The sequence below is a fragment of the Drosophila miranda genome, chromosome XR (genome assembly GCF_003369915.1).
Source record: "Drosophila miranda strain MSH22 chromosome XR, D.miranda_PacBio2.1, whole genome shotgun sequence".
NCBI classification, from domain to species: domain Eukaryota; kingdom Metazoa; phylum Arthropoda; class Insecta; order Diptera; family Drosophilidae; genus Drosophila; species Drosophila miranda.
This window is the reverse complement of record NC_046674.1, coordinates 7,279,402-7,301,239: the sequence shown is the minus strand read 5'-3', so window position 1 is coordinate 7,301,239 and position 21,838 is coordinate 7,279,402. Positions and strand designations below refer to the sequence as shown.

The 21,838-nt window shown below is 48.0% G+C and overlaps 5 protein-coding genes across 5 annotated transcripts; 2 read left to right on the top strand and 3 right to left on the bottom strand.

Annotated features, from left to right (window-relative positions):
* The first annotated feature begins 351 nt into the window (after positions 1 to 351).
* Positions 352 to 3,520, top strand: LOC108151342 (NF-X1-type zinc finger protein NFXL1). The gene is made up of 9 exons (XM_017279897.2): positions 352 to 497; positions 581 to 1,212; positions 1,272 to 1,430; positions 1,489 to 1,605; positions 1,667 to 1,783; positions 1,843 to 2,183; positions 2,250 to 2,433; positions 2,488 to 2,943; positions 3,003 to 3,520. Exons 1-9 carry the CDS (start codon positions 401 to 403, stop codon positions 3,426 to 3,428), a joined length of 2,529 nt encoding a protein of 842 aa, XP_017135386.1. The 5' UTR covers positions 352 to 400; the 3' UTR covers positions 3,429 to 3,520.
* Positions 3,441 to 4,979, bottom strand: LOC108151343 (solute carrier family 66 member 3). Its single transcript, XM_017279898.2, has 4 exons — positions 4,586 to 4,979; positions 4,255 to 4,514; positions 3,722 to 3,842; positions 3,441 to 3,660 (listed from the first exon to the last, which is right to left on the bottom strand). Exons 1-4 carry the CDS (start codon positions 4,737 to 4,739, stop codon positions 3,530 to 3,532), a joined length of 666 nt encoding a protein of 221 aa, XP_017135387.1. The 5' UTR covers positions 4,740 to 4,979; the 3' UTR covers positions 3,441 to 3,529.
* Positions 4,980 to 5,564: 585 nt separating this feature from the next.
* On the top strand, positions 5,565 to 13,337 carry LOC108151341 (F-box/WD repeat-containing protein 7). Its single transcript, XM_017279896.2, has 8 exons — positions 5,565 to 5,718; positions 7,515 to 9,055; positions 9,215 to 11,140; positions 11,204 to 11,385; positions 11,451 to 11,676; positions 11,749 to 11,959; positions 12,026 to 12,197; positions 12,265 to 13,337. Exons 2-8 carry the CDS (start codon positions 7,619 to 7,621, stop codon positions 12,374 to 12,376), a joined length of 4,266 nt encoding a protein of 1,421 aa, XP_017135385.1. The 5' UTR covers positions 5,565 to 5,718; positions 7,515 to 7,618; the 3' UTR covers positions 12,377 to 13,337.
* A 303-nt stretch (positions 13,338 to 13,640) lies between these two features.
* On the bottom strand, positions 13,641 to 17,155 carry LOC108151344 (kinesin-like protein KIF23). Its single transcript, XM_017279899.2, has 6 exons — positions 17,145 to 17,155; positions 16,332 to 17,084; positions 15,722 to 16,271; positions 15,338 to 15,659; positions 14,722 to 15,269; positions 13,641 to 14,646 (listed from the first exon to the last, which is right to left on the bottom strand). Exons 1-6 carry the CDS (start codon positions 17,153 to 17,155, stop codon positions 14,167 to 14,169), a joined length of 2,664 nt encoding a protein of 887 aa, XP_017135388.1. The 3' UTR covers positions 13,641 to 14,166.
* Positions 17,156 to 19,172: 2,017 nt separating this feature from the next.
* Positions 19,173 to 21,463, bottom strand: LOC108153404 (sulfide:quinone oxidoreductase, mitochondrial). The gene is made up of 7 exons (XM_017283397.2): positions 21,194 to 21,463; positions 20,695 to 20,800; positions 20,404 to 20,628; positions 20,144 to 20,344; positions 19,866 to 20,075; positions 19,620 to 19,806; positions 19,173 to 19,515 (listed from the first exon to the last, which is right to left on the bottom strand). The coding sequence occupies exons 1-7, from the start codon at positions 21,322 to 21,324 to the stop codon at positions 19,202 to 19,204; spliced, it is 1,374 nt and encodes a 457-aa protein (XP_017138886.1). The 5' UTR covers positions 21,325 to 21,463; the 3' UTR covers positions 19,173 to 19,201.
* Positions 21,464 to 21,838: the final 375 nt, after the last annotated feature.

The window sequence follows — 21,838 nt, the reverse complement described above, 5'->3', positions numbered from 1 at the left end:
CGAGATCGGGGTCCTCTCCACCAGCTGGTCCAATGAATGTATCTCCATTGCGTAAAATATTTAAAATATTTTAAAATTTTGTATCACAAATAAGATTTGATAATATCATGCAAATTGCGTTTGTTCGATTTTCCGAATATTTTATCTCTGTTGTGCTTATTGTGTCAACTATCACCACTGAGGGAAGAGCAGCTTAAATAAATCCTTTAAGCAAATACTTTAAACTAATTTATCATTAGATCAAGCATATTAATAATAGTGTAAATAGCCCATAAGTTGCTTCTAGTGTAAATCTAATGTAATCTAAAAACATCGATGACATCGATGTTTCTCCAGCTCTTTTATCGATAGATAAATTTTATATTTTTGTGCACGCCAAATAATTTTTATTAAAATTACCATGTGCGACGTTGCAAAAGTGGAAAAAATTGCCCATTGCCTTGGCTACGCTTCCAGCTCTGAAGATGAGGGGGAACTGGATGAAAAGCAAATTTTGGGTAATTTTGGCTTTTACACCCCACAGCCGTGACGTGTCCAATCAGCATCTTTATCTATTCTGATTTTAATAATTTCGCTGTAGATCAATTATACAAGCACTACCAACCGACGTCCAGTAGGTCTAATGGAAAGCCGGGAAGTGACAAAGATGTCGCCCGCACTACTACCTTTCTGGAAAACACCCTCCACTCTGGAGCGGCCACTTGCCTCATCTGCATTGGCAGCATTCGACGTGTGGAGCCGGTATGGTCCTGTGAGAGCTGTTATTGCTTCTTCCACCTCAATTGTATTCAGCGGTGGGCCAATGACAGCATGATGCAGATGAAAGTAAAGGCGGAGCAACAGAATGGGAACCAGAATCAGGGCCACTACAATCATTTGGGGGAGTTTGTGCCGCCCAAGCGCCAGAAATCGCTGCACTGGTGCTGTCCCCAGTGCCGAAGGGACTACCAGCCGGCGGAGAAACCAACGCAATACAACTGTTTCTGCGGCAAGGAAGAGAATCCGCAGTCGCAGCCGTTCCTAGTACCGCATTCGTGTGGCGAAATTTGTAAGAAGCTACTCCAGCCAAAGTGCGGTCACGATTGTAAGCTCCTTTGTCATCCGGGGCCGTGTCCGCCCTGTGCTCAGCAGGCGCAAGTCTCCTGCCTGTGTGGGAAATCCACTCCGCGCTCCATGCGCTGCATAGACAAGCAATGGAAGTGCCAGCAAACGGTGAGGCAATTATTCAATGTGATGAAGCCTCCTTTCTACTCTAGCCATATTTTTTGCAGTGCAAAGAGCTCTTGGCCTGTGGTAAGCACAGATGCAGCCAAGTATGCCATCGACCAGGACAGTGTCCGCCTTGCAGCAGCAAGAGCAACCAGCCATGCGAGTGCAAGCGAGAGTCGAAGGTCGTAAGCTGCTCTGATCGCAAGTGGAAGTGCACAAATGTGAGTGATATACACCTAAATCGAGGAAATCACGTAAAGGATTGGTGAAATGTTTCAGATTTGTGGAGCGACGTTCGCCTGTGGCTTGCACACCTGTGAAAAGGTGTGTCATGCCGGACCCTGCGGTGGTGGAGAGTGTCCCTTGGAAGTGAAGACATGTCCCTGTGGAAAAAATGTATGTACTAATGGCAACTCAATCGAGCAACTCTCGTGTCTTATGAACTCAATTTCCGCAGAGCCAAATGCGGCCCTGCAACGAGGTTGTGGAAACCTGTGGCGATACTTGCCAGAAGCTTTTATCCTGCGGTCAGCATTCATGCACTCAGCGCTGTCATCGTGGCAACTGCATTTCGGTAAGTCATTTTTTCGACCCAAAAAAGCCTAGTCCCAGTTGCTGCAATTGCCATTCCAGTGCCCAGTGAGGACAAAGAAGAAATGCCGCTGTGGCCTTCATGAGAAGGAGCTGCCCTGCTCCAAGGAGCACACCTGCGAGACCAAGTGCAAGCAAATGCGTGACTGTGGCAAGCATGCCTGCAACAGAAAGTGCTGCGGCGATCAGTGCCCGCCCTGCGAAAAGATCTGTGGCAAGCAGTTGAGCTGCAACAAGCACAAGTGCCAGTCCGTGTGCCACAACGGGCCCTGCTATCCCTGCAAACTGGAGTCCCAGATCAACTGCCGCTGCGGCAAGACGCGGCGCAGTGTGCCCTGCGGGCGAGAGAAGAGTGCGCGCATCGTCTGCTTGGAGCTTTGTCGGTAAGTAAGGGAGTAATCCCTCATGCAAAACTCTACCATTAAACCAATGGAACGGAACAATTTCAGTATATCTGCCAAATGCCATCATGCCATTAAACATCGCTGCCACAAAGGTGAGTGTCCGCCCTGTGGCCAGGTATGTGCTCTTCCAAATTCCGACAGCGGCTGTGGACACATCTGCAAGGCGCGTTGTCACGAGGCCGTCAGAGTGAACCGGCCTGCTGATGCCGCCCGCCCCCAAACCAAAAAGGTACGGGAAACTGCCATGATAACAAGAGCTCCTTTTCATCCAGTCTCCTTTTAGTATGAATACAAAGCACTGCCACATCCACGCTGCGAGGAGGGCGTCAGCGTCACCTGCATTGGAGGCCACGAGGTAGCCACTTGGCCCTGCTGGAACTCAAAGCCCACTTCTTGCCAGCGCAAATGCTCGCGGAAGCTCAACTGTGGGAATCACAAATGCTCACTCGTCTGTCATTCTGTGTCCAATCCGCAAGATATGCAGCAGCAGGCTGGCTGTGCCACATGCGAGGAGGGTTGCATCATTCCTCGTCCAACGGGTTGCGCACACGCCTGTCCCAAAGGCTGCCATCCGCCGCCGTGCACTCCATGTGGCTTTGTGATCAAGAGCAAGTGTCATTGCGGACTCACGCAGTTGGTGTACAAATGCAGCGAGTACTTCGATGAGGCGGGCACTGTCCAGGAGATAATCGATCGGAGGGAGAGATTCCGCAGTTGCGGCAATCGCTGCTTAAAGAACGTGAGTTCCCTAAGTTTGAGATTCCAGAGATTCCATTTAATAAAGATTCGCGATTGCAGTATCCCTGCGCACATCGATGCATGTCGATATGCCACTCTGGCAAGTGCCCTAGTCCCGATCTGTGTCGCAAGAAGGTTCGCATTTTCTGTGCCTGCAAGAGACTCAAGCAGGAGATCGCTTGCGACAAGCATCGGGCTGGGCAAACGTCGCTGGAGTGCGACTCTAGCTGTGTGGCCGAACGCTCCCGTGCTCAGGCGGCGGAGCAGCAGCATCTGGAGCAGAAGCGCCGCAATGAGGAGGAACGTAATCGACTGGAACTGGAGAAGTTCTTACAGAAATTCAGAAAACGCAAGCACAAAGAACGCAAAACCATAGATGTGGGCCCGCCCAAATCGAAAATGAATTGGGAACGAGCGGCCATTTATGTGGCGTCGGTAATGATTGTTCTGGGAGCCATTGCGGTGGCATTCTATGCGGACAGTTAAAGGACAACTACGTAACACTTTAAAGATGAATTTATTATATAAATTTAAACGGATAAGAATAAACTACAACAACGACTGATAGACAATCTTGAGCGTGGATCTTAGGCCTTCTTTACCTTCTTCTTGTAGAAGCAGGCGGCTGCGAAAACGGAAGCACTGAGGAAAGTCGATATAAGGAAGTTCGAGAGCAGCATCCAGTCATGCGACTGCACATACACCGTATAGATGCGGGCTGGAAGGGATTGGATAGAGAGTTTAATGATTATCTTGGATCTGATTCGATATCTACGTACTCATGTTGGTGAAGGCCGACAGGGCCCACGTAGTGCGGCTGACGGAGCTGGCATCCTTTGTCCTCAGTATGGCCAGCAGCTGGAGCACCTTGCTGGTTGCCCCAATTGGCGTGCAGAAAGGCTAATAGACGGTAAAGAGGAAGCAATTATTTGAATAAATATATATATATATCAGGTGGTCAAGGGGGGCCGACCACCACCGGCGAGAGTAAAAATAGCTGCTCAAACATTATACAACAATAAATGTTGACCTTGGGCAAAGATGATTCCCAGTTAAGAGCGGACAGACAGACCTTCTATGTTGGAGACAAAAAAGAAAAACCTAAAACAAACCAAACTAGTTTACCGAAATCATAGAAACAGAAACATAATTAGCTAATTGGAGTGGCGGCGGTGTGTCCGGGAAACAAGTTTGAACTACGTCGAACGGCTATCTAGTCAAAAATCGTTGTGGGCTGCCGTCAAAAGCCTCTAATCAATGACGAATGTGCACATAGACGCTATCAATTGACCCTATGTATGGAATTACTCACCACCAAGAATGTGAGAATGATAATAGGAAAGAGTTTCAGGTATATGAGCGAAGCTATGATCACATAGGCGATGGCAACTATTTGCGTCTTATTGCCCAGCAGATCCTGGTACTTGAAAGCGTAGTAGATGAGGACGTATTCCTGCAAGAGCAGCACAGGATACTCCATGTAGGAGAGGAAGTCGTAGTCACTGGTGTAGTTGTAGGATATCATCACTGTGTAGCTGAACAGCTCCAGACATAGTCCAAGTACGCTTATACCTATGTACGTGTGTACGTAAGAAGAGTGGTATGTGAGTGGGCGGACTAGATGTGGGAGGCGACTGGCTTACCTTTCGAGGACTTGTTCTCCCTTATGGTATTGATTTGCGGCACCTTGATCACCAGGCATGATGAGACTGTGATTATGCTGAGCAAGTCCGCAATCACGAGCACTAATCCCTTGTCCAGATACTCGGACACCACCTCGGATAGACCCCCAGACATCTCGACGGTCAAACGAACTTTAATATTTTTGCTGTGATTTATTCAAACGCAAACTTTCGATGACCGGCTGACTATCGATGAAATAGTCTGGCTCGCTAACTCATGATCCATGCAGTCCTAAACTCTCAATGCCTAAAGCGTACCCTTAGATCACAGCCATAAGAATTTAGTAATTTAGTTTTCCGGATTTTCCAAGTAATTCAACTTTTTCCGCGTATCGGTTCATTGCACTGTTTATGGCCGTATGACATTACACGAACTGCTAATGGGCGTATGACATTAGACTTCATTGGACTTTGCTACAAACTATAAGATGCAACGATAAGTTAGTGTTGCTAACCCCCCTCCAGCCACAGCTCCAGTTATCAGTCCAAAATGAAAAGTGTAATAACTATCGATTATCTCTGCTGCTGCTCTGCTCCCAGCACAGGAAATCCCAGCTAATGCATGCTAACTTCATGCTTTCCCATAAGCCTCTGTTGTTTTTTTACCTTAACAACACTTAGCAGTGCTGCGGCAGAAATGATCCATTGATACACTTTTCAGATCCAATTTTGATAGCTGGCTGTCTGTGTGTGTTGGAAAAAAACAGATATAGCGCCTCAGTTCTTCGATTGATAGCTGGGAGACGTATCTGGAGACGACTACGAACACTAAGTTCTTACGTTAGTCTCTCATGCTGTCTCTCTCAAAGTTGACAAATTCTAATGCTTACGCCCATAAGACTATTAGTCAGCTAGCAAAGTCTAGTGTCATATGCCCATAACGACAACATCGATAGGCTTTTCTTGCGATATCTGTGCTGTCTTCGAGATGATGGTCTCGTATATCGATAATTAATACAAGGCAGGCTCGAGTCATTAATTTTTTTCGTCTGTCCAAATAAATTTATGTTTCTTAAAATTAAATAAACAAAGTAAGGTTAAAACAGTGCCACTCCAGATTTTACAACACTCCCCCGGAGCAACGGCACAAAGAAGTATGTGGAAATACGATTGAACGTGTGCCCCGTGTAACTGTATGTGCGTGCGTGTGTGTGAGTGGGCTAAACGCAAAAAATTTCGAATGGAATAGTTAAATAATTTAACCAAATTTCAACTGTCTCCTTCGCTTGGCACTGTTGTGCCGACTCAATTTGCTTTGGAGAACATTTCAAAAGTAATTTATAGAAGGGATATCGCAGCAAACTTTTCTCGTGGATGTCGTGACATTTGCTCTGTATGCGTGTGTATGTGTGTCTGTGTGTACAACAATGTTCACATTTTTCTTTTGTTGTTTGCTCCACGAATTATGGGGCTGGCTGGCTCGCTCTCCTCCATCACCAGTGCTGCAGTGCAGGTGCAGAAAAGTGGGGTTAGGGCCAGGAATTAAGATGGAAATGCAGTAAAAACTATTAAATTGGCAAACTAAATATTGGATTTATCATAGCTACTGGTATTATCTACCAACTTATATGCATGCATGACATGTATACACATGTGTTTGTGCGTATTTAGGGAGCAATAATGACGACTCCACCCGTGGCTAAAAAATTCTTTGGGCGCATCGAAAATGTGCTGCGGTATTGGCTATCCTGCGGCACAGGTAAATTTAAGGCAGACTGAATAAATACGTCGTGAAAGCAGAGACCCCGAAGACCCTAAGCAACGTTTTTTCTTTTTTTTTTTGGGTGGAGGTCAACAGCCAAACGCCGAAGGGTGGGAAGAGAAAGAAGGAAAATATATTCCCGAGAATACCTCTGCACATCTGATCTTCTGTTGTCTGTTGTTGCGAGTGATGCAACAGCAGGAGCGCTGCTGAAAATTCCTTTGTGATCGCCCCTTTTGTTCGCTGCGGATGCTGATGCTGCCTTGCAATGGCTGCGCTCCCTGCCCCTGCCCCTGCCCCTTCCTCTCTTTTCTGCTCGACCAACAGAGATCCCTTTTTCTACACGCTTTTGTGTGTGCGTGTGTTGGTGTGCGATAGGTCTTTGGTTGGTTCCCTAGCTCTCCCTGGTGATGCTGTGTGACAGACAAGGCACGAGATACACGAGACGACGACGACGATCTGCTTGCTCTCGCCAAGCCAGTCGCAGGCGCAGGGAAAAGATAGCGGCTTGAATTGCAAGGTGTACGCGTTGTTGTTGTTGCTGCTGTCGCTGTTGTGTATCTTTGCTGTTGCTTCTTCTTCTTACGTCCGTTACTTCTGGCTCTCTCGCCATCTCTTATCCACAATACCTTTGTGCTGCTGCCTGCCGCCTGCCCTGCTCTGCCGCTTGCCTACCTGCCTCTTACTGTACTGCATATGTGTGTGCGTTCCAATGTGTGTGTGTCAGTGAGTGTCTTCTTTTTGTTGTAATACCCGTTTCGTCTTCTTTTTCCCATTCTACTTCGCGCCGTTTTAGCCTCTTCCGCCGATCCCCGATCCGATGCACTTTTGTGATTTCCTTTTTCGAGTTTTAACGACAACGTCGTCGGCGGCGGCGGCTGCTTGCACAAAAATTTTTCCCACTGCTTTTCATTTAATTTCTCTTCTCTACGTTTTTTTTTTATTTTTCAATCTTGTTGCGTGGGAATTTTTTGATTTCTTCCCGAGCACAAAGGATAAGCATTGAAATTGACGTAATATATAATATAGGAAGTATCTATAAATTGTAGTAGTGGCAGAAGGCCGTGCTAAAAGGTAGCAAAATGGAATGCAAATCTACGGCATCAACGTGCTCCTTTTCCCCCCCCTTTACCCTTATGCCCTTATAGGGAACACTGTACTGAATACTGACCATCGTTCTCTTTGCAGGAGGGAGAGAAGCAGCAGAGCAGCCCACAGCCACCGACAGCGAGCTGGTAAACTGTTAAAGCGCGCTGCCCCGTTTTGTTTTTGGATGCTCGTCAAGTATTATTATGGAACAAGGATGTCCTCCAGTTGCTAGCAGGAATTCCTTGGCCAGTGCAGAGAAGGAGGGTACTCCGGCGTCGATCCCATCGTCGGTCAGCGGCCAGCACATTGAACTGAAGAGTCAGGCGGCGGCAGCGACGGCCACGGCAACGGCAACGACGACGACGACTAAGGCGAGGGCGACTACCAGCCAGGAGGCAGGAGCAGCTGTATCAGCATTTTTATCTATGTCAACTCTGAGGGAGGATGTGGAGGACGTGTGCGTGTCGTCGAATTCTCAGCATGGCTTCGCCGTAGTGCTGGATGATGAGTCAAGTACCTCCGGGGTGCTGGAGACCTTTGAGATTAGCTCTTCCAACTCACTGCCCACCAGCACGAGGCCGGCATCCACAGTTGGCGTGGTAGTGGCCGTGGATGATAGCTCCTCCACGGACACCATTAACGACGACGACCATCCCTCCTCCGAGCACAGTCGTGGGGGCTTCTTCAATGATAGTGAGATGCCGCCCATTGTCTGCCTTATAAACGACGACGATGATGATGACGAGGATGAGGAGGAGGATGTGGAGGCAGATGTGGAGGATGAGGACGAGGACGATGAAGAGGAGCTGATCGAGGACGATTATGAGGACGTAGAAGACATTGCGGCTGGCATCGACTGCCCCAACACATCACAAATGGCCCTGCCCGATGGCACCATCATGACGGCCGATGGCTCCAAGATCTTCCTCGAGACTCCCGTCGTGGAGGAGGCTCTGCCGCATCCCCATCCCGGCCACAATGGCCAAGTGCTTGATGGGACCGATGTCCCTTCCGAGTTCGGCGATCAGGTGGTCGGCAAACCGAAGCGCTTGAGCGACGAATTTTTGCTTGGCGAGGATCAGCTGGAGGACCAGCACCAGGCGGCAGCACATCCACATCCAAGAGGAACCAAGTCTGAGCCAGGCAACTCCGACGATAGCCGGCCGGAGGCAGACGATGCCGCCACATCCACATCACTCCACGATAGGCTTATGTCCGTGCGGCTGAAGCAGATGAGTCTCACAGCCAATGCCTCGTCGAATCCCTCGCCAGCCGCATCTGCCACATCTGCTGCATCAGCGGCATCAGGTGGGGCGCAGGAAGAGGCCTCCACATCTACATCCAGCTGCAGCTCCAACTGCAACACCCAGCCCCTGTCCAAGGCAGACATTCAGTCGATGGATCTGATAGAGCGGCGCGAGTTTGAGACAGAGCAGCGTCTCACTGGCGGCATCATTCTGCGCACCAGCTCCCTGTTGAGTCGGAACAAATTGAATCTAAGTCTGATCAAGTCCGTGGCTGGAGGCGGAACAGGAGCAGGAGCAGGTGTCGGCGGAAGCGGTGGAGTCACCAGCAGCAACAGCAGCAGCGATGATTGGCCCAGCGGCAGCAACGGACGCACTGTATCCTCAGATAGCAAGGTGAGTAATTTATCAAGTTATCAGAAAAGGAGTCAAAAAGTTAGTCTCAGAAAGAGGGAGAGGGAGCGTGTTCTCCCCAGAGAATACTGTTTTGTGTATCCCCTCGGACTGTTCATCATTCCTGAATTAACCCAATGAATCCGTTTCCTATCCGTTTAGTGCACATACAAGGATCTATCGACGACTCCAACGAGCAGCCGCAAGTATACCAACAGCCGGCTGAGCAAGTCCACTGCCAAACTGAATCTGGGATCCACAATGGGCACATCTATATCAGCGGGGACGGCGGGAACGACGGGAACAGCGGCGGTAGCGTCCATCAGTAGCAGCAACAGCAGCAATAGCAGCTGCAGCCAGAATAGCAAATCCACCATGGCGCTGTCGCAGTCATCAGAAGCGGCGGGCACCAGCTGTACGGGAGCTGTTCGAACAGATGTGTTCACCAATACCAATTCGAATGATGCCCCAACCATAGCCACATCTACATCTACATCCACTTTGACCTGTCAAGAGCAGGAGGAGAAACCTAGTGCATCATCATCATCATCATCCCAGTCCATCTCCTTCAGCTCTGTGGGCTCCCAGACCTCTCAGGATGGCGGCCGCACATACGCTTTACACTCCACAACATCATCTACACCGGCCTGTTCCGGGTCGGCCGATGCCGATGATGCCCCACAGGCCTCGACGTCCACGTCAGCATCAGGATCCTCCTCTTCGACATCGAGCGGCACAATGCGGTGCGAGTACGTGGCGCCATCAAAGGCGGCGCGCCAAGTGAACGCCAGTGCCCAGACACAGGAACGCCTATTCGCGCGCCTTCCAGGCTGCGGTGGCGTTGCCGGTGTATCAAAGGCAACGGGCGGCGCTGCAGCTCATGCATTGGTCACTCGACAAAGACGCAATGGCTCCAACGATGTCATTGTCCTGGAGGTTGTGGTCGAAGAGGGCGCCGCAGCCGGGGCAGGAGCCAACAACAGCAATAACAATAACAACAACGTGGTGGATGGGGGTCTGATCGAGCCAGGAGATGGCGACGAGTCGTGGTTTAACTGCGATGAGGAGAACAACTCGGACTTGGAGGAGATTTGCACGTGCCAGAACGGTAATAGTGGCTATAGCAGCGGAAGCAACGGCAGCCTCAGTGAGCCCTATGACATGGAGCCAGTAGAGTACGACGAGCCCATCTCCTTGTCCACATCCTCCTCGGCCATTTGCGATGGCGGCTCCTCCGCATTGGCCAATACCGGGTCATTGATTTCTCAGCAGCGGAAGCGCAAATACAACGAAACGCGCATTCTCGAGGGCTGCGATTACGCCATGACCATCTCGGCCAGCGGTGGGATGGTCGGAGATAATTGCCGCAAGCGGATTGCCTACGATTTTGCTTCCACACCGCGCTCGTCGTCCCAGCACATGGGGCCAACAGCGGTGCTGTCCATTACGCCATCGCTGGTGGTGTCCAATGCGTGCGCCACGACACCGATGGGGCGTCGTACACCGCGCGGGGTGTCTGCCCGTGACAATCCGCCGCCCGAGCTGCACCATTGGCTGCAGCAATTCCAGCGCTGGTCCCATGTGGAGCGGCTACTGGCCGTCGATCGTCTGATCGACCATTGCGATCCCTCGCAGGTGCGTCACATGATGAAGGTGATCGAGCCACAGTTCCAGCGGGACTTCATCTCGCTTCTGCCCCGGGAGATAGCCCTGCTGGTGCTCTCCTACCTGGAGCCTAAGGATCTGCTGCGGGCTGCCCAGACATGTCGCAGCTGGCGCTTCCTCTGCGACGACAATCTTTTGTGGAAGGAGAAGTGCCGTAAGGGCCAGATACAGACGGAATCGCGCAGCGATCGACCGAAACGGGGACGAGATGGCAACATGCCGCCCATTTCATCGCCGTGGAAGGCCGCCTATATGCGGCAGCACATCATCGAGATGAACTGGCGCTCGCGGCCCGTGCGCAAGCCCAAGGTGCTCAAGGGCCACGACGATCATGTGATCACGTGCCTGCAGTTCTCTGGCAATCGCATTGTGTCCGGCTCCGACGACAACACCCTCAAGGTGTGGTCTGCAGTCAATGGAAAGGTAAGTGAATCTTAATTTATGAATGCTCCCTGAGCTCTGGTTTGATGTGATCTTTTTCCTTAGTGCCTACGCACACTGGTGGGCCACACTGGTGGTGTTTGGTCGTCGCAAATGTCGGGGAATATCATCATCTCGGGCAGTACGGATCGCACTCTGAAGGTCTGGGATATGGACAGCGGGGCCTGTGTCCACACACTCCAGGGGCACACGTCCACAGTGCGATGCATGCATCTGCATGGCAATAAGTAAGTGGAAGCAATCAAATCTCTGGAGCTCTAACTAATTCCTGTTTCGCTTTTCGTTTTTCCAGGGTGGTCAGTGGGTCCCGAGATGCCACTTTGCGGGTCTGGGACATTGAATTGGGCTCCTGTCTGCATGTCCTGGTTGGCCACCTGGCTGCCGTGCGTTGTGTACAATACGATGGAAAGCTTATTGTGTCCGGAGCGTACGATTACATGGTCAAGATCTGGCATCCAGAGCGACAGGAGTGTCTCCACACGCTGCAGGGACATACCAATCGTGTCTACTCACTGCAGGTACAATAAAGATTCGAAGGTCCATGGCCTATCGATGAGCTTGGTCTAACTATACTTTAATTTCCCCTTCAGTTCGATGGTGTCCATGTGGTGTCGGGCTCGTTGGACACGTCCATTCGTGTGTGGGATGCGGAGACGGGCAATTGCAAGCACACTCTGATGGGCCATCAGAGCCTCACGTCTGGCATGGAGCTCCGACAGAATATACTCGTGTCTGGCAATGCCGATTCCACCGTCAAAGTGTGGGACATCACAACTGGACAATGTCTGCAAACGCTGTCGGGTATGGGACATGGCTGAGAATCTTAAGAATCCCTGCTAATTCTGCTTTCAATTTCGCCTTCCAAAGGTCCCAACAAGCATCAGTCTGCGGTCACCTGTCTGCAGTTTAATTCGCGATTTGTGGTCACGAGTTCGGACGATGGCACTGTCAAGTTGTGGGATGTGAAGACGGGTGATTTTATACGCAATCTTGTGGCCTTGGATTCGGGTGGCTCCGGCGGTGTTGTGTGGCGCATTAGGTAAGGTTTTTCCCCCTATAATTTCGTCTGAAAGAGGATCCTATCTGTAATCGTGTAATACTTTCAGGGCAAATGATACGAAACTGATTTGTGCGGTTGGCTCACGCAATGGGACGGAGGAAACGAAGCTTATGGTCCTTGACTTTGATGTGGAGGGCGCTTGTGTCAAGTGTTCATAGGAGCCACTCAATCGGCTGCAGATGCAGCGACCACGTCTGGTGATCCGTCTTGGTACCGGGAGCAGCTTCAATCGAGATTTCACTCATGCAACAAACAACAATACATTTAAAGCCACAATCCATTCACAACAACAACATCCACAGCAACAGCAACAATCATTCAAACATCAAAGATACACATGCAGCGGATGGGTGAATCCATAACGTAACGTAAATGTTATCGCTTGCCTTGCCAACTAAAATGCAGCTGCTAACACACACATACACACACACCGCACACACACAAAACACACACATACACGAACAGATTGGGTGAGTGGGAGAGCGAGGGGGGGTGTGGCTGTGGCTGTGCTGATAAGAGCGGAGAGAGAGTGTGTCTTGTTAATAATTTTTTTTCTTTTAATTAACGTTTGCTTTATAGCTAAAATTCGTTTTCCACCGTAGAATAATTTTTTTTTCTCCTTAGTTTTAGTTACGATTATATACATACATAATATACATACATACATATATACCATACATATATATATATATATAAGATCGATAAACAGCATACGGAGTAGGTCGCGTCTGTCTGAAACGGCTTGAAAATAATATTATAATATTACGTATTACAAAATCATCTTAAGTATACAGTTACAGTTACAGCTGAAGAAGAGAAATATCTTTGAGTTGAGCCCCGAAAGTGAAAGGCAGAAGAACGTTTCGTTAATGAAAAACACACACACAGCTTTATATTGATTAAATTGGTATTTGTTTAATTTGAATTTAAAGATGGATTCATGATTACGATAATAATGAATGATGAATGATGTATATGTTAATATTTGCTAATTTACGCACTTGGTTTGCACTTGATTTGAGTTTTGGTGCCGTTGATAATGTTACAAATTTAGTTGTCGTTTCGTTTCCGTTTTTTGTTTTGACTGTACCCCATATAGAATTGTACTTTATGTATCCATGTATCAATGTTTTAATTATTTAATTGGGTTTAATTCGATTCGACGGCTGATTCAACAAAATTGCCTTCCAAATTCCATGTGGGAGCGCGCCTTCCTTCGATTCTGAATACAATTCCTCATCTGCCAGGAACCTGCCACAATTGCCGTATATAAATATATATATATATTTATATATATATAACCGAAAGAAAAGAGTCATCCCGTAGTATACTCTTGTGAAGAGCAGCTCACACCCACACATACACACAAACACATACATACATTCATACATACATACATGAAATCATTAAGCGAAAAACATATATTTTAATTATAGACTGATTTATTAGTAATTGAAATTAATCTACAAATATGTATGTGTAAAACGGTACCGTATGTATTTCAATAAATTCTATCGGTTTAAGCATTGAATAAACGCAGGAATAACAATAAAAAAAATAATAGTTAATACCAGCATAATACATATGTATATTTGCTTCTTCTACTTTAATTGTTCATATAATAATCAAGGGGCATATCAAGGGATATGCATACGAGAAATATTGAATACTTTGCAGTACAACTATTTATTATAAACCTATGAATGGACGCACTCTTCGCACTTCTTCCACTGGTGTGTGCTCCCACAGCAATACGTTCAGTTGCGAGGTTTAGAATTCATCGATGTGCGAATATTTATACAGATTATTTACTTGGCTTTAATTGCAATTAACTTTAACTTCTCAACTTAAGGCTAGCAATCAATAATTGTAGTAGCTACGTTAGCTAGAAAAAAAAGTAAAACTAAATTGATATGGAAATGCATGTTCAAGAATTACAGGACGCGCTCTAGATCTTTGTCTTCTTGTTGCTGTGCCCCTCGATGCCGAGGTTGCAACGCGAGGCCACATCCTGGACAGTGATGGAGGTGACCGTGCTGGGCAGGGCGCTGGCAACGCCCAGAGCCGACATCGTGCCATTGCTGGGACGCTTTCGCGATGGCGAATGCACGGGCGACTTCTGCTTGAGACACTCGACATCGTTGAACACCACCTGGGCACCGCCGCCACATGTGGGTATAACATTGCCCTTGTACAGTTTCGTCTCCACATCCCCGTCCGTGTCGGCCTCCTGGGAGACGAGACAGTATTTGTTGGCGCCGTGTTCGGTCAGCGTCTTCATGTCCGTCAGCTTGGTAACCGACTTGCGATTCTTCAGAAAGGGCTGCATAATAGTGCCGAGTGGCACGGGATTGGCTGCACGATGCTCCAGCCATTTGTCGCCAGTTGAACGCGACCGTCGATGGCGATTGTTGGCAGCTGCCACGCCCTGGTTGGGAGGGGTGGGAATGCGTATAGATACTAAATTAAAGTTCACAGAGCGGGAGGATGAGTAATGGCTTACATGGCGGGGCGTGTCATAGATGTCTGTTCGCGTGGCCGGCACAGATGACTCCGTTCGAGCTGTGAATGGGCCGCGATCCTTGTCGTTGAGAAAATCTTCCGAGCTCTGCGAGCGCGGCATGCTCGGCAGATCCTCGGATCGTATGATATTCGAAACCAGGCGAAGTTTCTCGTCCTTGATGCGCATCCGTTCATTCAGTTTCTCCCGTTGCTGACGGAGCTTTATCTCGAGCTCCCGCTTCTTCTTATCCGACTCCACGGCCATTTTGGAGCTGAACTTTTTCTTCTGCTTCTCCTTCTCGTGCTCCTTTTGGGTCAGGAGAATCTCCTTCTCATTCAGCTTGAATGTCAGCTCCTCGATCTGCCTGTCGCGCTTGGTCAGCCTATTGTTCAGTGCGTCTATGGAGCTCTCGTGAATACGCACCCTCTTCTCCAAGGCGAAGCTGCGCTCGCGCTCATGCTTGTAGACGGCCTTGAGGGAAGCCAGCTCCGTGCTCAGCTGCAAGTTGTCGCGGTCCAAGTTCATTAGCATCTGGCGAAAATTGTCGACTAGGAGTACATACAAAATGAATAAGGATGGGCACCCTTTTTGGAGGAGCGGAGGCTATAGGACTTACATTTAATATCCAAATTGGCGCGCAGCCTCTTGCGCTTCTCAATGCGCTGCTCCAGGTAATGCATGAGCTCCTGGATCTTAGCCGCCGCCTCAGGGCTGTCCACTTGGCAGAAGGGAAAGTCGGGTCCCAGACTGTAGACCAAGCCCACATCCACCTCCAGGTCCTTGGCCTCGGACATGCCCAGCTCGTTCAGATTGTTGACAGCTATCTTGAACAGCTTGTTGGCCTTCCGGCGGCCTGGCGTTAGGCCCAAGTCCGTTTTTATGAGCGTTGCCCGGGCTATTTGCACTTCCTGAGTCATCTCGGCAAACTTCATAACTTGCTGCAAATGGAAAAAAGGGGAATTTGGAGCAAAATAAATCAGCCGGCGAATTCTCCACCTACCATATTCTCATCATAGTCTTCCATTCTAGGATTGATGCATACAATCATGGACACCTGCCCCTCGCCGTCAAAGTAATTCTTAAACATGTGCGTGAGCTTGGAGTCGCGATATGGTATCTTCTTATGGGAAAAGCCATTGATGGCCGCCTGCTGATTCTCGCGCAGATACTCGAGGCATGTCCGGAGCGTCATCAGCGAGTTGTTGATGTTCCCAGCCTCGCGAAGTCGCACCCCAGTGTTCTTGGTGCGGGAGGAGCGCTCACTGCCGGCCAGATCTACCAGGGACAGCTGGCTCACTGTGATGTTTTGCCTGTCCTGGACAACATTCTCGCCCTGGCTGTCGGTGGGGGCCTGGACGAGGCGAATGTTAAACACCGAGTGGCTGCGGCTGGACTCAGCATTTAAGACCGTGTGGCCCATGCGCTTTTTCTTTTGTCCCATTTGAAAGACCTCGAGGGCATCCTCCACCGTTTTTACTTCCACCTCGGTGACGCCATGGACGAACATGTTACGATGGGCATCCTCGCGAATGATTTTGCTTTGCAAAGTCCTGCAAGGGAGAGGAAACAGAGGATTACATACGTGAACACTTCAAGGATATCCCACTTACTTCTGTATGCCCGAGTCCTCTAGAAGATCATACACACTGTTGTTGTAAATTTCTATGTAGGTGACAAACACCGAATACATATTGTCCTCGTCGAGGCCCAGCAGAGGCATTGGCTCCACCGACGCTTGGGAGGCGATCTCCGGATCCGAGTCCTTGTTTCGGTACGCAAAGCGACCGGAACCGGCAAAGCGTTGATTCATCTCATGTTGCCGTTCTAGCAGCGCATCCTCCTCGGACAGAATCTCAAAGCCATTCAACTTGTCCGGCTTGAAGACAAACTTCTTGGCCTGAAAATCGGATATGGTGTGAAAGAGCACATCCAGGCATCGGGGCATTATGCCGCGATGTCTCAGGTTGCCCGTCATTGTGTACGTCTTGCCGCTGCCCGTGACGCCGTAGGTGAATAGCAAACTGTTCCGGCCACACACCAGGTTCGCGACCAGTGGCTGGGCCACGGAAGCGAACACATCCTGCTGCGTAGCATCCGACTGAAAGACGTGCTTGAATATGTACTGTATCTCGCGCTGGGCGCCGTTCTGTTTGTGGGGCTGCAGCAGCTGATCCTGCGGATTCAGTGCGATTGTCGTGGAGTTCTTCACCCGCAGAGAAGTGAGGAATCCATCCGATTGGAGCGGGCGGACTCGGCAGAACACATTCAGCGGATCCTTTGCCATTTCGGACGTCTCCCGACGGTGCTTCTCTGTCGTTTGATGCACTCGCGGTGTCTTGGAGACGCGCATCGGAGTTCGTGATCTGCAAAAGTCCCTCTTGTATCTATTACATCGCGCTTTTTAGGTTTCACATTCTACTTACACTGCTTTCATTCTAATAAATTATTTCGCACGCAATTGACCGACGAATGTTTTTTACGTTCTGTTTTTTTTTCACAAAATTCACGTTGGCTTCAAATTTCCAGCGCCAAGCGACGCCACGCTTCGTTTGAGTGTAGCGCAGTGTGACCGACGCTCAGAAATATACCAAAATAAACTGTAAATATACTGACGAAGTCAAGTTCTGTAATACATATTCCTCGTTTTTGATATTCCGTCGAATATTACTAGCTATATAAAACATTTAGCCATGCCCACATAATTTTATACGATTTATGAATCAATTTTGTATTTACCTGGTGTATTCTTAATACTTGCTTTTATTGCATTTTGCGTAAAAAGAGGTTTAAGCGAAATAAGTCAAACAAAAAACAAGTAGCGAAATAGGTCAATCAAAACAAACGAAAAAGGAAATTGCTCAATTTTGATATTCCATTGAATAACACTGACTAACTAAATCTCTCAGCCATGCCCACATAGTTTTATCCCATTGACAAATAAATTTTCTACAAGATTGGATAGTTTTTAATCTTTGCTTTTATTGTATTTATTGTAAAAAAAGGTTTAAACGAAAAAGTTCAACAAAAAAAGAGTCGCAACGTAAGTGAGTTGGAATGTAGGGACATTGTTGAGCTGAAAAGGCACATTGCTGCAGAGGAATATCCAATAACAGAATAGAGAGCTGTTATGGGCGGTTTTGGAGAGAGCCGATAGGTATCAGGGCTGGAGAAGAAAGAGACAGCGGCATCTATAGTGGATCCTGGGAAGAGTGGCAGAGTTGCGTGGGAGAAAAGGAAACGGGAGGAGGAAGAAAAAAAAAAGAAGTTTCCGGTGGAGAATGGTGGAGAGCACCGACTGGAGACACGTTTCTGTCCCCCCCCCATCCCCCCCCCCACTCCCCGGGGGAAAGAATCCGGACTTCAAAGCAGAAATACACCCACACGAATCAATATCACACTCCTTCATCCACCCACATCACACACAACCCACGCATGTATACCCTCATTCATAACACATCACATAACATCACCACATTTCTCACATCTACACCCGTCCGACCCACAATTAAACAAAATATCACGATCATACAAAAAAACACCACTATTAAACGTAAACATCAGCAAGCATCAGGAAGCAACAACCTCTATCAAAGGGGGCTGCCAATTCGGCCGGAATAGGGTTTATTTTTTTTGTTAGTATTTTTGTGTTAGTATTTGTTTCCTTTATAGAAACCTAGATTATTAATTAATAATGTTCAAGAAGATAAATAAGAAAATATAATGGATATAAAATGAAAATTTGAAAAGAGTCATAAGTGAATAGAAAACGGTAGTTGGGTGGGACGAGAGCGAGAAGAAGAGCGGGACCCTGAATATGAAAAGGGAGCAAATTCAAAAGGTGGCGCTCATGGAAGGGTGGGACCCTGCTAGGGATAACGAAACCAACTATCCCCGCTGACGAAAGTGCCAACGAGGACAAGTCTGTCCTATAAATAAGATTTGTTTTTTTTGTATGTTTTTTTGTTTTGTTCAATCCGTCCCCTGGCTTATCGGGTCGGAAACACCCCTGACTTCACCGTGAGCTAGCTGGGAACGATAGGCCAGGGTGGCAAAGAGGCGGATCATAACAGAGCAAGTCCCAAAATAAAAAATCAAGTCCCACCGAACTTGAGCGCCAAATAGAAATTGTTTGAAAGTGAATGAGCGAAAAGGATTTAAATGCAATCCATTGGAATAAATTATGCACGTAAGTACGATTTGAGACAGCGAAAATGAAAAAAAAACAGCGTGTGGAGGTTTCTATACCCTTTGTTCTTAAACATACCTTTAAAAATTAAATTTAATATACGAAATTGATCAAATATACCATTATATACCTAAATATACCAGCATCTCAATTTCTACTTCAAAATATATCGAAAATAAAATAATAATGCTGCACTGCCGCTGTTTTGAGTTGAATGACAATTGGCGCCCATTTGATATTTGAATTCACAACACAATAGTACAGATTGATTTGACATAAACTATTTAGATGCATTTATTTTGTATTTGGCTTAAAAACACCGAAGAGCTTTCGCATCAGCCCCGGGCCATTCCAGTGGCCCGGGAGCATGAGCTTCCAGTAGAGCAGCGGCATGAAATCCTTCTTCAAAATGAACATCGAGTACCGCTCCTTGTTCTGGGCCACTGGGAACGTTTCTAAGGGCGTCAGACTATAATCGAACTCCGCCAAAATGCAGGTGCTGTATCCAGTCACCAGCGGGCACGAGGCATAGCCATCGTAGACCTCCGTCAGAGGTTTACCCTCCATCGCTGCAATCATATTCCGAAAGACAACGGGCGACTGAGCAGCTGTAAATGAAAACCGATTTCAATATTCTAATTCTGTTGCGAGGGCGACGATCGACGGTCTGCTCAAAGCCTTGATTAATCCATTCATTTGAATCTAATCTTACCTGCAGCTGCGGCAGTCTTCGAGTTCGGTGTGCCAGACGAATCCCCGATGGCGAATACATTGCTGTATCTGACATGCTGCAGCGTCGAGTTATTCACATCCACGAATCCCGCCGTGTTCATCAGCTTCCGGCATTTTCTTAGCTCGTCGGGAGCGCTCATTGGTGGCACAGCATGCAGCAGGGAGTACTGTCCGGATAGAAAATGTCATTGACTGCCCCTCGGTATGGCTTTTCAGATAATCATACCTTCTCCTCGCAAAGCTGACCGGGATTCTCGAGATCCTCGAACACAGCTATGTCCTCGGCATGCCGAACCTCCACCAGGTTTCGTCGAGTGTTAACCGTAATGTTCCGCTTCTTGCAGATGGGCCACAGGGCGTCCGCATAGTGTTTCACGCCAAAGAGCACTGGCAGAGCTGTGTTATATGTGATATTCACTTTATCGCGCTTGCCCAGCTAAAGGGAAAGAAGAGGAATTTTTAAAAGATTGTGTCCCTGTTCAATGGCAGTGAATTCATCCGTACCTTGCGGAAATAGTGCTCGACTATGTAGACAATCTTCTGTGGGGCACCAGGACATTTGACAGGGGAATCGGGAAAGGTGAATATCAAGTTTCCGCCAGTTGTTCTTCGCAGCACATCGTAGACGCCCTCCGCATACTTGGGGGAGTAGATGGAGCACACCTTGCCATTGGGTATCTCCAGGGCCTCCGCTAGTCCGGGAATCTATATGATACAACCAATTAGCATAAGAATATCTTTTAGGTTGTGAAGAGTTTCCTTGCCTTCTCGTACTTCAATTGCAGGCCAGTGGCAATGAGCAGGAAATCATATTTGATTGTGTCACCTCCGGAGGTGCAGACCGTATTGTTATCCGGATCAAATTCCATCGCCTTTTCCTTCACCCACTTTGCCTTCTTCGGAAGCACCTCGGCCATGGTCTTGTAGGATTGCTCCAGGCGCTTCATTCCGCCTCCAATCAAGGTGAACATCGGCTGATAATAGTGTCTCTGCGTGAAAAAGGTAAAATAATAGGCCGTGGAGTAACTCTTTGGCGGCGCACCTTTCATACGTACATCTTCAGGCTCCAGGACGATCACCTTATCCTTGCCCAGATGAGATGACAGCTTGGCGGCCATGGCACAGCCGCCACTGCCGCCGCCCACAACCAAAACTTTGCAGCTGAAAAATGGGAATACAAAAAAGTGTTATATTAAAGTTTATATAACATTACGGATTGCGTGACTCTATTCCCCAAGGATCCTCCATCATGCTTGCCCTTAACCAACTCCTTGGGGATCTACTTGGACCCCACCCATCCACCGAATCCCCACGATAAAAGCCCAAGCCCAAAGTTTCACTATTTTATCGATCCTATGCTTAGGCAAATTCTTCGTTATCTATTCGTTACTACCATTAATTATATACACATGCTAATGAGTGCAGGAAAACTTTGCCTGCAGGTTTCGTTTTGGCTTGCATGAGGATAACATAATCGTACTAATTGGATTCGATTGATAGAAATCACAAATGAAAATGAAAGCAATAAGTCGGGAGAGTGGGAACTGAACTTACTCGTGTCTCTCGTAATGCACCTGCGATGTGGAGAAGAGGCGGGCCTGAGAGGGGGCTTCATTGGATCTGTAGATGGGTGCGGCCAGAAGCCTGTTGCACTGCCGGATGCCCAGAGGAATGCGGGAGTTCATCGTGGTGCCAGGGAGATTGGGTGGTGTCAATCAGGCGATCGCTAATTTCGGGAAAAAACGACGGTCGAACTGAACTTCGAGAGGCGATGCGAGAGAATGCGGGGGCACAACTTGCCAGTGTGTTCCGCGAGAGAGAAAGCCGACGAAAAAGCTCTTGCTGTTTGTTGGTTATCAAATTTTTTATACACCCAGCGAAATTGGGACTGCACTTTGGTCACGGTGCGAATTTTGAGAAAACATTTAAAATTTATAGTGGTTTTGTTCTCAGATCAGGCATCGAAATATGTATTTGCTTAACTTGTCAGGGAAAAAAAGAAATACAAGGTTATTGTAAACGGCAAGGTACTAACATTTTCGCTTATGTGCAGTAAGTTTGCCAGCCTTAAAAAGCTTCAACATGCAGACCGACCTAGCAACCGAACTAATTGCAAAGTTTTCTCAGGCCCCTAATCAAATGTTAATTGCATCGAAATGGCGGCTAATTTTGTATCGGTTACGAAAAAGTCAAATTCCA